Consider the following 16,973-nt stretch of genomic DNA (forward strand, 5'->3'; position numbering starts at 1 on the left):
AGTTAATTTGAAGGTGAAAACATCGGACTCTAATTTCAATCAATGGGATGACAATCGTGTGGGTTTTATTTAAAGAACAGGGATCTATCAAAGTCTGATCTTCACAGTACATGTTTGTCGAAGTGCATCATGTTATGAACAAAGGAGATTTCTGAGGACCTCAGAAAGAGAGTTGATACTCATTAGGCTGGAAAATGTTGTAAAACCATCTCTGAAACCATCTCTGAAGTGTTTGAACTCTACCAATCCACAGTCAAACAGATGGAGGAAATTCAAGATCACTGGTACCCTGAAAAGGAGTGGTCGACCAACAAGGATCAGTCCAAGATCAAGGTGAGATCACAAAAGAACCCAGGGTAATGTCTAAGTAACTGAAGGCCTCTTTCACATTGGCTGATGTTCATGAGTCCACCATCAGGAGAACACTGAACAACAATGGGTGCATGGTAGGGTTGCAAGGGGAAAGCTACTGCTCTCCAACAAGAACACTTACTTGTCTACAGTTTGCTAAAGAACGTGGACAAGCCAGAAGGCTATTGGAAAAAATGTTTGTGGATGGATGAGACCAAAATGAACTTTCTGGTTTAAATAAAAAGCATTCTGTTTGGAGAAAGGTGAAAAACAGCATTCCAGTACAAGAATCTTATCCCATCTGTGAAACACGGTTGTGGTAGCATCATGGTTTGGGCCTGTTTTGCTGCATCTGGGCCAGGACTGCTTACCATCATTGATGGAACAATTAATTTTTAATTATACCAGCGAATTCTAAAAGAAAATATCAGGACATCTGTCCATGAACCGAATCTCAAATGTTAAGTGGTCTACCACTTGTAGAGAAAAGAGTATGGTTAAAGAAGAATAAAATTGTTTTGGAGTGGTCCTGACCTTAATCGAGTAGAAATGTTGCAGGAGTAGTTCATGTGAGGAAACCCATCAAGATCCCAGAGGTGAAGCTGTTCTGTACAGAGGAATGGGCTAAAATTCCTCCAGGCCAATGCACAGCTCTGATCAGTGGTTACTGGAAATGTTTATTTGCAGTTATTGCTGCACAAGGGGGTCACATCAGATACTGAATTCAAAGGTTCACATACTTTTGCCGCTCACAGATATGTAATATTGGATCATGTTCCTCAATAAATCAATGAACAATTATAATATTTTACCTTATTTGTTTGAGTTATCTTTATCTACTTTTAGGACACGTGAAAATATGAAATTTTAGCTCATACTTGTGCAAAAATATAGAAAATTGCCAAGGGTTCACAAACTTTCAAACACCACTGTACATATACACACTGTCCACTTTAATAGGAACACCAGTACACCTGCTCATTTATACAGTTATCCAATCTGCCAAAATGTGATTAACGAATGCAAAGGCTTTGTTGATAAGAGGTCAGAGGAAAATGAGTAGATTGGTTCAAGCTGCCAGGAAGAATATAATAACTCGTATAATCATTGTTGTGTGTATGCACACACAAAACACCATAGTTGTAAAGTGTGATATATATATATATACACACACACACACACGCAGTGGTGCTTGAAAGTTTGTGAACCCTTTAAAATTTTCTATATTTCTGCATAAATATGACCTAAAACATCAGATTTTCACACAAGTCCTAAAAGTGGATAAAGAGAACCCAGTTAAACTAATGAGACAAAAATATTATACTTGGTCATTTATTTATTGAGGAAAATGATCCAATATTACATATCTGTGAGTGGCAAAAGTATGTGAACCTCGAGGATTAGCAGTTAATTTGAAGGTAAAATTAAAGTCAGGTATTTTCAATCAATGGGATGACAGTCAAGTGTGAGTGGGCACCCTGTTTTTTATTTAAAGAACAGGGAAGTGTATCATGGCACAAACAAAGATTTCTGAGGACCTCAGAAAAAGCGTTGTTGATGCTCATCAGGCTGGAAAAGGTTACAAAACCATCTGTAAAGAGTTTGGACTCCACCAATCCACAGTCAGACAGATTGTGTACAAATGGAGGAAATTCAAGACCATTGTTATCCTCCTCAGGAGTGGTCAACCAACAAAGATCACTCCAAGAGCAAGGTGTGTAATAGTCGGCGAGGTCACAAAGGAGCCCAGGGTAACTTCTAAGCAACTGAAGGCCTCTCTCACATCGGCTAACGTTAATGGTCATGAGCCCACCATCAGGACAGCACTGAACAACAATGGTGTGCATGGCAGTGTTGCAAGGAGAAAGCCACTGCTCTCCAAAAAGAACATTGCTGCTCATCTGCAGTTTGCTAAAGATCACGTGGACAAGCCAGAAGGTTATTGGAAAAATGTTTTGTGGATGGATGAGACCAAAACAGAACTTTTTGGTTTAAATGAGAAGCGTTATGGGGCGGCACGGTGGTGTAATGGTTAGCACTGTCACCTCACAGCAAGAAGGTCGTGGATTCGAGCCCAGCGGCCGGCAAGGGCCTTTCTGTGTGGAGTTTGCATGTTCTCCCCATGTCTGCACGGGTTTCCTCCGGGTGCTCCGGTTTCCCCCACAGTCCTAATTGGAGGCTTTAAATTGACTGTAGGTGTGAATGTGAGTGTGAATGGTTGTTTGTCTCTGTGTCAGCCCTGTGGTAACCTGGCAACTTGTCCAAGATGTACCCCGCCTCTCGCTCATAGTCAGCTGAGATAGGCTCCAGCTTCCCTGCGACCCTGCAGAACAGGATAAGCGGCTACAGATAATGGATGGATGGAGAACCATTATGTTTGGAGAAAGGAAAACACTGCATTCCAGCATAAGATCCTTATCCCATCTGTTAAACATGGTGGTGGTAGTATCATGGTTTGGGTCTGTTTTGCTGCATCTGGGCCAGGACAGCTTGCTATCATTGATGGAACAATGAATTCTGAATTATACCAGCGAATTCTAAAGGAAAATATCAGGACATCTGTCCATGAACTGAATCTCAAGAGAAGGTGGGTCATGCAGCAAGACAACGACCTTAAGCACACAAGTCGTTCTACCAAAGAATAGTTAAAGAAGAATAAAGTTAATGTTTTGGAATGGCCAAGTCAAAGTCCTGACCTTAATCCAATCGAAATGTTGTGGAAGGACCTGAAGCGAGCAGTTCATGTGAAGAAACCCACCAACATCCCAGAGTTGAAACTGTTCTTTACGGAGGAACGGGCTAAAATTCCTCCAAGCCGGTGTGCAGGACTGATCAGCAGTTACCGGAAACGTTTAGTTGCAGTTATTGCTGCACAAGGGGGTCACATCAGATACTGATAGCAAAGATTCACATACTTTTGCCACTCACAGATATGTAATATTGGATCATTTTCCTCAATAAATAAATGACCAAGTATATTTTTGTCTCATTTGTTTAACTGGGTTCTCTTTATCTACTTTTAGGACTTGTGTGAAAATCTGATGATGTTTTAGGTCGTATTTATGCAGAAATATAGAAAATTCTAAAGGGTTCACAAACTTTCAAGCACCACTGTGTGTGTGTGTGTGTGTGTGTGTGTGTGTGTGTGTGTGTATATGTGTGTGTGTGTATATAACAAAAAAAAGTAAATAATTATTAAATGACTGATAAAATACAGAAACAGGCCTAATTAAAACAAGGAATACACCCATGAAGACATTAATAAATATACCAAAAAATAGTACTGTACATATATCAGTTTTTTTTTTTTTTTTAAATTTGCTTTTGGCAGATCTGGTCTTCCATATGAGGCAAGCTCATCCAGCATTTTTTTTTTTAAATACATCATATAATCTCCAATGATTTTTTGATGTTTAAACCCATAAAAATAAATAATTTACTATCCTTAGAGAGATAACAGTCAAGAACCACAGCTTAATATCGCTAATTTATACTTTTAAACATTTATTCTGACTTATACAAAACACCAAATGGCAGTTAATAATAGACAACATAAAGAGGAAACGTAATATAAAGTAGGCAGATCAGATGCTTGCTGGCCGTGCTGTGAAAATTGTGCATGCAGACGCTCATCTGAGTTTCCAAATCTGTCATTGCTTAACTTGAATATTTTCTATCGTGAATATGATCGGTAAAAAGCTTAAAATCTCTGCTTTTCAAAGAAATTAATCTCTTTAAGATCTGTTCAGTACTTTGGGAGTAACGGCAGGCTGATTTTGGTACAACAGAGTAAAAACTCTGCTCGCGTGACGCCGGGGAACTGTCGGTGCTTTTTGAGTCACGAGAAAGTGCTCAGGCTCTCTCTCTTCTGATCAGTTTCTAACTGGATTACTCATGAATATCAATCAGATAACTTTTTTATAGGGATGTTCTCGAGCTCCCACTGTTTCTGATGAAGTATTCAGCAAAATTTTCCGTCAGCTAGTTCTGATGTTATGCTTCACAGAAGACTTTGAAGTGAGTTTTCATAGCTTTACCTACTTATTTTTTCAAATCAAACTGTTTGATAATTGTTGTTGTTTTGATGAAAAATATTGAGAGCTTAGTGGTCGGAATGGTATTTAAAAAAAACGGAAGTCAGAAATGCGAGTGTCAATTTCAGTTCAATTTAATTGGAACTGTTTATTGGATGTGGCTCACACAGTTTTTTTGAGGTTAGCCTTGAAAGCTGTGAATATTAATCAAAATAATCATTTATATTCTTTCATATAAACACTAGTAGGCCCTGCTTACAAAGAGGGTATTAGAAATAATCTTTTATTACTTTTTTATTTTGACAGAGAATGGTAGATGTGAATGACATTCAATGCTTATTTATGCATATTTTATAATTAACATTGATTTCTCCTTCTTTGTGATGTATAAATGAGAGTTAAGATCAGCTTTATATTGCACAAATAAAGCCATTAGGTGAAACTTTGAAGAAGAGTGTTCCGATTGAACATTTTTACCCAATTAGCATAATTGAAACTAATTAAATACAAATTTGTACAATTGGTTTTTACTAATTTTTCAAACTTTGTATTCAGTATACAACCATCTACAGTATATGCCTGCCAATTTCCATGTAAATATCTTGAAAAATAAAGTTTTTAAGAAAAAAAAAATTGAATTTTCACCTGATATGCCTATATAAAGTGAAAAAAAAATAGTCATAAGATCACCATACAGAACTGTGGACAAAGGAAAGAGGATGTAACGATTCCCTGCCTTAAAATTCAGACACACAGCAAGCTTAGCACACGTTACTCATTACAGCACTCCCTGAAACATTGTTCTCAGGAGTAATAAGCAGCACACTCAGGCTAAATAGTCATGTTACAATAAACCCTTGGACTGGGTTGACACTAAGGCCAAAGTTTTGGATGTAAAGACCGTTGTACACACTGCTGAAGTGAACACTTCAAAAACCAACCATTTCAAATATTTGGTTGTAGTCAGGAAATTTCCCAAGTTAAGTTAATTTTGACACATTACTGAATGCTATATTTTTCTCTAAAACATCTTAAAGGATTCAATATAATCAGTTACATTTAGAAACAACACTCTGAAGTAACACTCAGATGTCTTGGACCAGTTTCCCAAAAGCCTTGTAGTGTTAATATATTCACACAACCATCTTTTATGCTTTTCCATTCATCTCCCCCGATTATCTTTGTATGAAATTGTGCATTTTAGTGTCTTTGCAAATGATGCACTAGATCTGTGATGATACCAAATTACTGCTCATATGGACGTCTAATATTCCGCTTATTCAGTACAAACATGTCTTTTTCATGATTCGAAGAAACTCCTGCTGACTCACTTCTCCATCACCATCTCGGTCTGCTTCTTCAATCATCTCCTAATGAAATAGTGATCAGTGATGAGACACTTTTCATCTTTAACGAAGTGTAGATGTACAGTCATGTGAAAATGTAAGTACACCCTCATTCAGTTCTATTTTTGTAATTTATCAGGGCCTAAATAACAACTGTGTGGTTCTCAATGACTTCTATAAACAAACAAATAGCTTCAGGTGGCAACAACAACAATAAAACAGGTTTCAATACATAGTCTTTTTTCCCTCCCAAATAGTAAACCAACATTCAAAAACCAGGTTGGAAAAAGTAAGTACACTCTGTAATTGTCATGCAAAACCACCTTTATTAACAATAACTGGAAGTAAATGTTTTCTGTAGAATTTCGATATAATCAGTTTCTTGCATCATTTTTGAGAAATCTTGTCTCACTCTTCTTTACTGCATTGCTTCAGTTCATAGACGTTTAAGAGCAATTTTTTTTCATGCATAGCTCTCTTACCATCCTGCTACAGCATCTCAGTGGAGTTAAAGTCTGAACTTTGACTTAGCCATTCCAACACCTTGATTAGTTTTCTTCTTGAGCCATTCAGATGTGGATTTGCTTGTATGCTTGGGATCATTGTCCAGTTGCGTGACCACATTTTAGCCCAGCTTAAGCTGTTGGACAGATCCATCTCAAGAATATTCTGGAATTCTTTGTTATCTCAATGACTGCATGTTTCCTGGGTCCTGTGGCTGCAAAACAAACCCAAATCATCACTCCTGCACCACCATGTTTGACAGTTGTTATGAGGTATGTGGTGGTACACTGTTACCCCTTTTCGACCTACAGGAAACAGGTTCTTGTACCAGGTCCATTCAGGATTCTTTGAACCTTGGTGCCAGCTAGCAAACCGGCCCACGTTTTCACCAGTTTTGAGCGGAACCGTTGTAATCAAGGATACGTCATGAACGGAGGGTGTTGCACACTTCACAACGTGAGTAAACAGTAGTAGCAAGATGGTAGTGTACATTGCTTACCTGCGAGCTTTTGTTCTGTTATTGCAGATATTGATTTCACTCCATTTTTTTCTGAAGATGTATTCTTTTCTGTTGCATTCTCCATTGTTGCGCTCCACTTCCTCTCCAAACTAATGACATATCTACTGATCTCTTGCTGGAAATACCAGCTGTATTTTGGTTCCAGATGGAAACCATCGTTTCAGGTTCAAAACCAATTTATTTTTGGGTGAAATGCTCAAAAATTTGGTGAGTGAACAAGAATGGAACCCATTCCCTGTTGGTCAAAAAGGGATAAGAGTTTGGTTTTTGCCAAATATGGCGCTATGCATGATGACCAAACATCTCCACCTTTGTCTCATCAGTCCAAAGGTTATTGTTCCAGAACTTTTGTAGATTGCTCAGATGCAGTTTCGCAAACCTAATGCTGCCATTTTTTTTGGACTAAAGGTTTTTTTCTTAGCCACCTTTGGATGAAAGCCATACTTGTTCGGTCTTTTTCTGATTGTGCTGTCATGAACATAAACATTTGATGTGTTTACAGAGGTTGCATGATGTAGCATACGTAGGTCACATGATGTAGCTCTAGGGTTTTTCTTTACATCTTTAAGCATTAAACAGTCTCACCTTGGACTGAATATCCTGGTATGCACACTGCTGGGAAGATTGGCAACTATCTTGAAGGCTCTCCATTTGTAAACAATTCTTCACACTGTCAAATGGTGAATTTCAAAAATTGCTTGGAGATGGCCTTATGACCTTTCCCAGATTGTTGAACAACAACAGTTGGTTATCTGAAGTTATGGCTGATGTCCTTTCTTCTTGGCATGAAGTAGACACACACCTGAGTGCTCCAGAACACCAAACTGCCTAAAGTTGTGCTTTTATAGAGGTAGTCACACTTTTTGATGATTAACTAATCATTTGCATGTCATTAAAGACACGTGGCTGCTAATTACTCTCTTAATGATTGCAGAAATAGGGAAGGTGTACTTACTTTTTCCCACCTGGTTTCTGAATGTGGTAAAAACAAATGACAACACATCGCAATCTGTTTCTTTTTTTTGTCACCTGAGTTTTTTTCTTTGTTTAAAGAAGTTGGTGAGGACCACACAATTGTTATTTAGGCAATGATAAATAAAAACAAAATAAAAACATAGAATTGAAGGAGAAGTACAGTTGTGTTCAAAATAATAGCAGTGTGTTTAAAAACGTGAGTAAAGCTCAAAATCCTTATAATAGTTTTTATTTCCATGCATTGGGAACACCTGCACATTATATTCTACATCAAAACATGAAGAAAAATGTATCAATATTTTAATTACTTTACAGAAAATGAAGAAAAATGAACATTGGGCTGTTCAAAAAAATAGCAGTGTCTGCATTTTTCATTGCAAACTCCAAATATTTACTGTATAAACTGAAAAAATCTTAAGGATTTAGTATTCCTGTGAATCACTAAACTAATATTTAGTTGTATAACCACGGTTTCTGAGAACTTCTGGCACCTGTGAACAGGTATTCCAGCCCAGGATGATTTGACAACATTCCACAATTCCTCTGCATTTCTTGGTTTTGCCTCAGAAACAGCATTTTTGATGTCACCCCACAAGTTTTCTATCGGATTAAGGTCCGGGGATTGGGCTGGCCACTCCATAACTTTCATTTTGTTGGTCTTGAACCCTGATGCTGCTCGCTTACTGGTGTGTTTGGGGTCGTTGTCTTGTTGAAACACCCATTTCAAGGGCATTTCCTCTTCAGCATAAGGCAACATGACCTCTTCAAGTATTTTGATATATGCAAACTGATCCATGATCCCTGGTATGCGATAAATGGGCCCAACACCACAGTAAGAGAAACATCCCCATATCATGATGCTTACACCACCATGCTTCACTGTCTTCAGAGTGTACTGTGGCTTGAATTCAGTGTTTGGGGGTCGTCTGAAAAACTGTCTGTGGCTCTTGGACCCAAAAAGAACAATTTTACTTTCATCAGTCCACAAAATGTTTTTCCATTTCTCTTTAGGCCAGTCGATGTGTTCTTTGGCAAATTGTATCCTCTTCAGCACGTCTTTTTTTTTAACAGTGGAACTTTGCGGGGGCTTCTTGCCGATAGATTAGCTTCACACAGGCATCTTCTAATTGTCACAGTACTCACAGGTAACTTCAGACCGTCTTTGATCACCCTGGAGCTGATCATTGGCTGAGTCTTTGCCATTCTGGCTATTCTTCGATCCATTCGAATGGTAGTCTTCTGTTTTCTTCCACGTCTCTCTGGCTTTGCTGTCCATTTTAAAGCACTGGAGATCATTTTAGCTGAGCAGCCCATCGTTTTCTGCACTTCTTTACAGTATACGTTTTACCTCTCCAATCAACGTTTTAATCAAAGCACGCTGTTCTTCTGAACAATGTCTGGAACGACCCATGTTTCTCAGGTTTTCAGAGAGAAATGGATGTACAACATGTGCTGGCTTCATCCTTAAATTAGGGCCACTTGACTGACATCTGTTTTTTCACAGAATGAATGATCTCACGAATTAAACTCCACACTGCTATTATTTTGAACACGTCCCTTTCACTTAATTATTCGATTACACAGACTCAGGAGCATGCATATCATGAATGTTGGGTCTGTTGGTTTTCTATGACTCTACTACACCTACTGGTAAATTATTTGCCATGTAGTAATATAATTTCCACCAAAAACAGTGATTGATCTGGTTAGTCGTGTTGGACTGCTATTATTTTGAACACAAGTGTACTTTCTTTTTCCTCATGACTGTATGTGTTATGATGAATCTCCTCACCTGAAGCTCCTCGTCAGTAAGGTTCTCACCAAGCTCTTTGGCAACTCGCTTTAGGTTGCGGAATGATATCTTACCAGTTTCGTCATCATCAAACAATCGAAAGGCCTTTAGAATTTCTTCTTTGGAGTCCTTTTCAGCCTTTAAAAGATCAAGACCAGTGTGTACATGATCTCAATATAAATACTTGTTAATTGTTTACTTGTTATAAATACTAATTCACTATAATAATAATGATACATTTTGTCATACATTTACTAATTTATTTGTGATAAATACATTGTTTTTATTTATCATTCCTGGAAGACCCCAAAGTTGAGAGTTCAGAACAAGTTCCTGGGACAAGTACTATTTTGCTGTCACAAGAAAATAAGTCTCACCATCTTTTGGCTCATGACTGCCAGGAAGTCATCAAATGAGATCTTGCCAGTGCTGTCCTTATCGACATCTGCAATCATTTTCTTGATCTCCTCTTTTTTTGGCTCAAAGCCAAGAGCCCTCATTGCAACCTGAATCATGAAAGACTCCATTAGCATTAGGACATCCATGTTTTTATGTTATTACTGCAGCTTGTAAAACCTCACCTTGAGCTCTTTCACCTCTATGTAGCCTGAACCATCTGTGTCGAACAGCTCAAAGGCTTCTCGTATCTCCTGCCTTATTTCTTCTGTCAGTTCGGGTTTAGGATTGGCTTTCTTACGAGGAGCCACAGCTCCAAGCGATGGCCTTTTGGCACTGGTGGCCTGCAGAAAATAAGCAGTGACATCTTGTATAGGGTAACTTCTATAATAATAATAATAAGAAGAACTTAAGCAGTAAACGTTGTGTAAGCAAAGATGCTATGGTAGGCTATTTGGCAACACACATCTGTAACACAGAAATGTAGCACTATTTGCTTAACAAAGTACACTATATTCGCTGCAACGATTAATCGACTATCAGTCAGTGCAGATTCACGGGATCAAAGCAGATCTCTATTCATGATACTCAGTGAATCACCATCATGGTCACTGATGAGCAGCAACACAGAGATCTGCTTGACTGTGATTCCTGTACATCCGCACCAATGTATCGCGTCGATTAATCGATTTGCAGCTTATTTCCGTTATGTGGTGCGACACTGATATTTTACAGACACGTGTTGTCTTAAAGGTAGAGCTTCTTTGACTAGCTAGCATGGAAAAGGTGATGGGGTGTTTCCTGCTTTATTGCATTACTGAAGAATATTATAGAAGCCGGTTATATACAAAGCAAACGAGCTGCAACCTCAACCTTAATCGATGCGGTTCATCAGTTTGGGCTCAAAGGATCACAGTAAGGCTGCTGCTGATGATGTACTTTATTACTCACCATTACGGTGTCAGAAGTGCAGTACACAGCGATCAGAGGAGTCTTTCTGTCCTTACAGTCTGTCAGTATGTGGGGTATAAAACCCTCTCCGATTTCCTGTATAGGATATAAGAAGCTTTTACAACGATAAAGGATGTGGATACACCATTGCTGCCTCACGACACCTCGCTTACACTTACAGCATTATCTCTCTCTGGTGACTTACATCACTGTGGCCGCTAGGGGGCCCTGTCAGAGAAACAGCTGAGGATGGGAGAGGGGGAAATATATATAAATACTTACTTATAGATTCATACAAACTACATCCGGGACATTGAGTTACATATTTTCCAACATCTTAACTCGTGAAGAAATCGATGAATTGTTTTGATAAATCTGGGTACATTTTGTTTGTGAACATATCTATATGATGAAAAGAAAATCACACGTTGGCTTGATATGAAGTTTATCGTCTCATGTTGAAAAACTCGAATTTTTTTCCATACAAAATACATCGCGGATCTGAGCATCTTGCAGAACCAGCCGTTCTTCTGGACACTTTGTCACATTTGCTTCTTATTTTTGCAGCAAAACCCATTAGCCTTCATTTTGGTTTTTTGTCTGAAAAGTGCCTCTTATGTGATAAGCTGCTTTCTTTACTGACAGACAAACATTTTTATGTAACATTTAATTTTGTGCTGGAAAACTAATGTTTGGAATTTGAAAGTGTTTTTGTACTTATTTTAAAAAGGAGTCATAAAATAAAAATCAATAACAAAGTAATAGACTGTTGCATATTTTGCATGTGTGTGGTGGTGGGGGGTTTGTTTGTTTGAATTCACACATATGAACTGCTAATTTCAATATTATTCGCTATTAGAGCAAGAAACACCATGGGCTGTAAAGTCAAATGGTCAATAAATATGCGTTATTTACCAGCTGGGAGGTCCATATCGTGAAATACCGTGACTGAGGTCTTGAAAGTACTGACCGAGGCCCTCTGGGCCGAAGTCAGTATTTAAGGCCGAGGTCACAGTATTTCACCATACGGACCGACCTTAAGCTGGTAAATAATATATTAATTTTTTTCTTTACCAAATTCTAACAGAAAACGAGAGCACCTGAAAGGGAAAACCGAGCCGAGCCGCCATTTTGAATCCTCATTCACGGCTGTAATGCAAATGGCTTCCTCCTCGGGTATACAAGTGCACTTCCATAGCAGGAAAAAAGCTACATTTTGCCACCTATGTAGTCCCCTATTTATACAAAATTGAGTCATTCAGGATTCAGCCATGTTTTTGCTCGGCGTTAGCAAGTTAGAGGTTTTTAGCTTTCTCCTGAAATCTCATCTCATCTCATCATCTCTAGCCGCTTTATCCTTCTACAGGGTCGCAGGCAAGCTGGAGCCTATCCCAGCTGACTACGGGCGAAAGGCGGGGTACACCCTGGACAAGTCGCCAGGTCATCACAGGGCTGACACATAGACACCAGACAACCATTCACACTCACATTCACACCTAAGGTCAATTTAGAGTCACCAGTTAACCTAACCTGCATGTCTTTGGACTGTGGGGGAAACCGGAGCACCCGGAGGAAACCCACGCGGACACGGGGAGAACATGCAAACTCCGCACAGAAAGGCCCTCGCCGGCCACGGGGCTCGAACCCGGACCTTCTTGCTGTGAGGCGACAGTGCTAACCACTACACCACCGTGCCGCCCTTCTCCTGAAATGTTTTCTTTTATTTCTTCTTCCTCAGGGTAGTAAAACTCGCTTTCGCTGTGAAGACTGTCATTATCGCTATCCATTATTGCTAAAAAAAAGATAAATGTTGACAAAAAAATGCTACTATGTTTGTTGTTGTGAACGAGCGAGTCGCCAGCACGTAACTGGGGTTCATACCATAGGATACGGACCCGCTCGCCAGCCAATCAGAGCGCAGGATAGAAACCAGACCGCAAAAAAAAATCAATATTTATCTTTTTTTTAATAAGATTTTTATCAAAAAAATGATAAATTTTTGCCAGCATTTCTCAGGAGAATAGCATCAATTTTACAGCATGGATAGCGATAATGACAGTGTTCACAGTGAAAGCGAGTTTTAATACCCTGAGGAAGAAGAAATAAAAGAAAACATTTCAGGAGAAAGCTAAAAACCTGTAACTTGCTAACGCCGAGCAAAAACATGGCTGAATCCTGAATGACTCCGATTTGTATAAATAGGGGACTACATAGGCGGCAAAATGTAGTTTTTTTTTCCTGCCATGGAAGTGCACTTGTACCGAGGAGGAAGCCATTTGCATTACAGCCGTGAATGAGGATTCAAAATGGTGGCTGGGCTCGGTTTTCCCTTTCAGGCGCTCTCGTTTTCTGTTAGAATTTGGTAAAGAAAAAAAAAAATTATTTACCAGCTTAAGGTCGGTCCGTATGGCCTTAAATACTGACCTCGGCCCAGAGGGCCTCAGTCAGTACTTTCAAGACCTCGGTCGCGGTATTTCACAATACGGACCTCCCAGCTGGTGAATAACATATATACATACAACGTGTTTTCTTTCTCTCTCTCTTCTCCCCCCCCCAATCTGTCCCTCTGAGTTACATGTTGATCCTGGGATTGAGATGCTGGCCTCTTCTGCCCCTCGGACCTGCTTGATCCATCCTGGTGCCCTGTGTCTGGTCGGAGTTTTATCGCACCGCTCCTGTGAAGGACGGCCCCATGAGGACAGTTGAGGGTTATACCTGTTAAAACTGTTAATATTATAGTCAGGCTGTCTGTTGTTGCCCAAATGAGGATGGGTTCCCTTTTGAGTCTGGTTCCTCTCGAGGTTTCTTCCTTATGTCGTCTGAGGGAGTTTTTCCTTGCCACCGTCGCCACAGGCTTGCTCATTGGGGATAGATTAGGGATAAAATTAGCTCATGTTTTAAGTCGTTCAAATTCTGTAAAGCTGCTTTGCGACAATGTTTATTGTTAAAAGCGCTATACAAATAAACTTGATTTGATATATACTGTCCATAAATAAAGGCAGTGAGGCTGTGAGTTTGGAGAAATGAATACATGAAAGACGTCTGTCGTTAGAGCAAGCGCCATTATATTGTCCCCTCAGTAGAGTGCATGAGCAGTGAACATTAGTCTTTTAGGATTCAATCTAATTGTGCATTGGTGGAGATTCAATTAAAAACATTATTATTTTAACTGATGTGTTAAATATCACGTTTAAATACTATTCCATCGACTAATTTGTCCCAGCCTACTTTAAAATCAGATAAACTGGTACCACTGTTATTTCCCTCACTAAATATAAACTTGCTTACTGCTCTCCAGACAAATTTTAATGTACGAATACAAATATAAAACAGGGGCGGGCACTAAAAAGGTGCCATCAATTCATTGGCCAAAACCGTGGCGTAATATTACGTAGCACTCTCTTCATTGGTCAAACACAAGTGTTCCCTTTCGAACAGAAGATCAGTGTAACCAATGGCAACGCTCAGACCTCTCAGCTGATGTGTCCATCGGTTGGATATCGAATTGCACATTCATTTTCATATAGTGCACTACGTTGAATGTAAAACCCATTGCGTTACAACCTATATAGCGCACTTATGTAGGGAATAGGGAGCTATTCGGGATTCACCCATCGATTTGTTCTTTCTGTGTGTAAAATAGTGGTACTGGATGTTGTTCGCGAATGAATCGAGTCCTTGAGCCGACTCTTTGACATTTTTTTAAGATTGAGAGCTGACTCGGATATGATATGCTTATTGTATTTGTTAATGTCATGGTGAAAAAACCCAATTCAATCCAGTTTATTATTTTGTTAATTAGATTTCATGAAACAATTTCATTTGTAGCTGAAGGAGAAGAATAATCACTGGCCAAAATATTAGTAACAAAAAGAGCTGTTTGGGAGCCGAAAGAATCGGCTCTTATTAGTGAATTGAACAAAATGATCCGACTCACTGAAAGAGCCATAAATCTCATCACTCATTGTGGGTGGTAAAAGACTATGACCTGGATGACTGAGAATCTTCACAGACATCTCATCACTCATTCAAAGTATTCTGTCTACAGGTGTGTGTTTACTTGATATTTGCTCTTTATCTGCTTGGAAGTTAGTTGAAGCTCTCAGTTCTGCAGTGTAAAAGTTTGTATATGCAGTTGGTTTCAGAGCAGTTTTCTGTGTATGCGAGTTTTACGGAAAATTAGTTTGTCTGCGGTGAACTTTAATAGGTTTGAACACTTTCAGTGCTGTAACAATGACAGCGCGCATCCGGCCGGTGAGTGGACCGTTATTTTATTTATTTTAACCTCTGTAGCTCAATAATTTACTGATAAGTGATACTAATTCTGTGCACGCATTTCTTGATTTTGAAGTTAAGTACAATACAGTATTGCAGTTCATCAAAAGCATTTCTCTTGACATTTCAATAAGATAAGGTGTCTTGCGAAAGTATTGACCCCCCCGGGTGTTTTTCCTGTTTTGTTGCATTACAACCTGGAATTAAAATGGATTTTTTTTTTTTTTAGTGGGGGGATTGTACCATTTGATCGACACAACATTGCCTACCACTTTTTTAAGGTGCAAAATATTTTATTATGACACAAACAATAATTAAGATAACCCCAATCCTACTAAATCACTGGGATTTCTGCTTATTCTTCAAGGAAAAACTGCTTCAGCTTCTTCCATTTATCTGGGTTGTGTTGGTATACAGCAATCTTCAAGTCACTCCACAGATTCTCAACTGGCTTGAAGTCTGGGCTTTGAATACGCCGTTCCAAGCCATTGAAATGTGTCCTTTTAAGCCACTCCAGTCAGTATGTTTAGGGTCATTGTCCTGCTGGAAGGTGAACCTCCATCCAAGTCTTGAATCTCTGGCAGACTGAAACAGGTCTTCCTGAAGAATTGCCCTGTATTTTAGTGCCATCCATCTTTCCTTCAATCCTGACCAGCTTTCCAGACCCTTCTGATGAAAAGCACCCAGACAGCATGATGCTGCCACCACCATGTTTCACTGTAGGAATTGTGTTCCTCAGGGTGAAGAAAGTGTTGGATTTGCACCACACATAGCGTTTCCCACGATGGCCAGAAAGTTAGAGTTTAGACTCATCTGACCAGAGAATCTTCTTCCATGTGTTTGGGGAGTCTGCCACATGCTGTTGGGCAAACTCCAAACATGTTGTTCTTTTTCCCCCCCTTTAAGCAATGACCTTTTTTTTTTTTTCCTGGCCACTCTTCCATAAAGCCCCAGTCTGTGGAGTGTACGGCTTAAAGCGGTTCTAAGGACAGATACTCCCATGTCCGCTGTGGATCTTTACAGCTCCTTCAGCGTTATCATTAGTGTCTTTGTTGAATCCCTGATTAATGCCCTTATTGCCCAATCTGTGAGTTTTGGTGGGTGGCCTTCTCTTGTCAGGTTTGTAGTGGTGCCATATTCTTTCCAGTTTGTTATAATGGATTTAATAGTACTCTGTAGAATGTTCAAAGTTTTTTTTTTAAAAGTAGCTCAACCCTGATCTATAGTTCTCCACAACTTGGGGTGTATTCAGACCAGGATAGTTCAATAGTTCACTTGCTTTGGTCCGAACCAAATGGTTTTTTTTATTTTTTCATTTTGGTGCGGTTCGCTTTCACACTGTACATTTTAGTAAGCGGACCAAAATCTGTCAAAGCCACGCGCCCTGAGGTCGTTCAGCTATTGGTGGCAGTTCTGGCTCTTCACGCAATAGATGAATTTCTTTTTTGCGTCGCTAGTACTGCCACTTTTTGAAAGAACGTCCCTGATTTTAATGTAGGTCTGACGGAGTTTCTTCACTTTTAGCCGACATTGTTCTGGGGAGCGCGTGAACCCCTTCTCCTTCATTTTCTCACTGAATACAGCAAACACGTCGGCATTTTTGTGTGTTCTCTCCAAAAGCTCAGATATGTGGACATCTGCCCATATATCCACAAGGGTACGCGGTTCTTCCTCGGCCCATGTTTGCCCCCTACTCATTTTTTGTACTCGCCTACCACTGGTGACTGAACGACCCTTGACAACCGAAAGTGTTTGCACTTTGCGGTGGAGTGTCAAGACTCTGTTTCCCATAATGCTCGACAAATGACGGAAGCTCCCGAGGTACAAAA

At 39.5% G+C, this 16,973-nt stretch overlaps 2 protein-coding genes across 3 annotated transcripts in view; one reads left to right on the top strand and one right to left on the bottom strand.

Annotated features, from left to right (window-relative positions):
• Positions 1-3,834: 3,834 nt before the first annotated feature.
• cetn2 (centrin, EF-hand protein, 2) lies at positions 3,835-11,046 on the bottom strand. 2 transcript variants are annotated; one of them, XM_060927478.1, is made up of 5 exons: positions 10,870-11,046; positions 10,104-10,262; positions 9,900-10,028; positions 9,523-9,660; positions 3,835-5,755 (listed from the first exon to the last, which is right to left on the bottom strand). In XM_060927478.1, the coding sequence occupies exons 1-5, from the start codon at positions 10,870-10,872 to the stop codon at positions 5,666-5,668; spliced, it is 519 nt and encodes a 172-aa protein (XP_060783461.1). In that variant the 5' UTR covers positions 10,873-11,046; the 3' UTR covers positions 3,835-5,665. The 2 variants fall into 2 exon arrangements, with proteins under 2 accessions (XP_060783461.1, XP_060783463.1); XM_060927480.1 differs by lacking the exon at positions 3,835-5,755 and adding an exon at positions 6,082-6,449.
• A 3,981-nt stretch (positions 11,047-15,027) lies between these two features.
• nsdhl (NAD(P) dependent steroid dehydrogenase-like) overlaps positions 15,028-16,973 on the top strand; it is a 33,234-nt gene continuing 31,288 nt past the window's right edge. Inside the window, exon 1 of the mRNA XM_060927477.1 lies at positions 15,028-15,123. Within this exon, the coding sequence (XP_060783460.1) occupies positions 15,103-15,123 (21 nt within the window). The 5' untranslated portion in view covers positions 15,028-15,102. The remainder of the gene's footprint in view (positions 15,124-16,973) is intronic.

This window comes from Neoarius graeffei, chromosome 8 (genome assembly GCF_027579695.1).
Source record: "Neoarius graeffei isolate fNeoGra1 chromosome 8, fNeoGra1.pri, whole genome shotgun sequence".
Taxonomy (NCBI): Eukaryota; Metazoa; Chordata; class Actinopteri; order Siluriformes; family Ariidae; genus Neoarius; species Neoarius graeffei.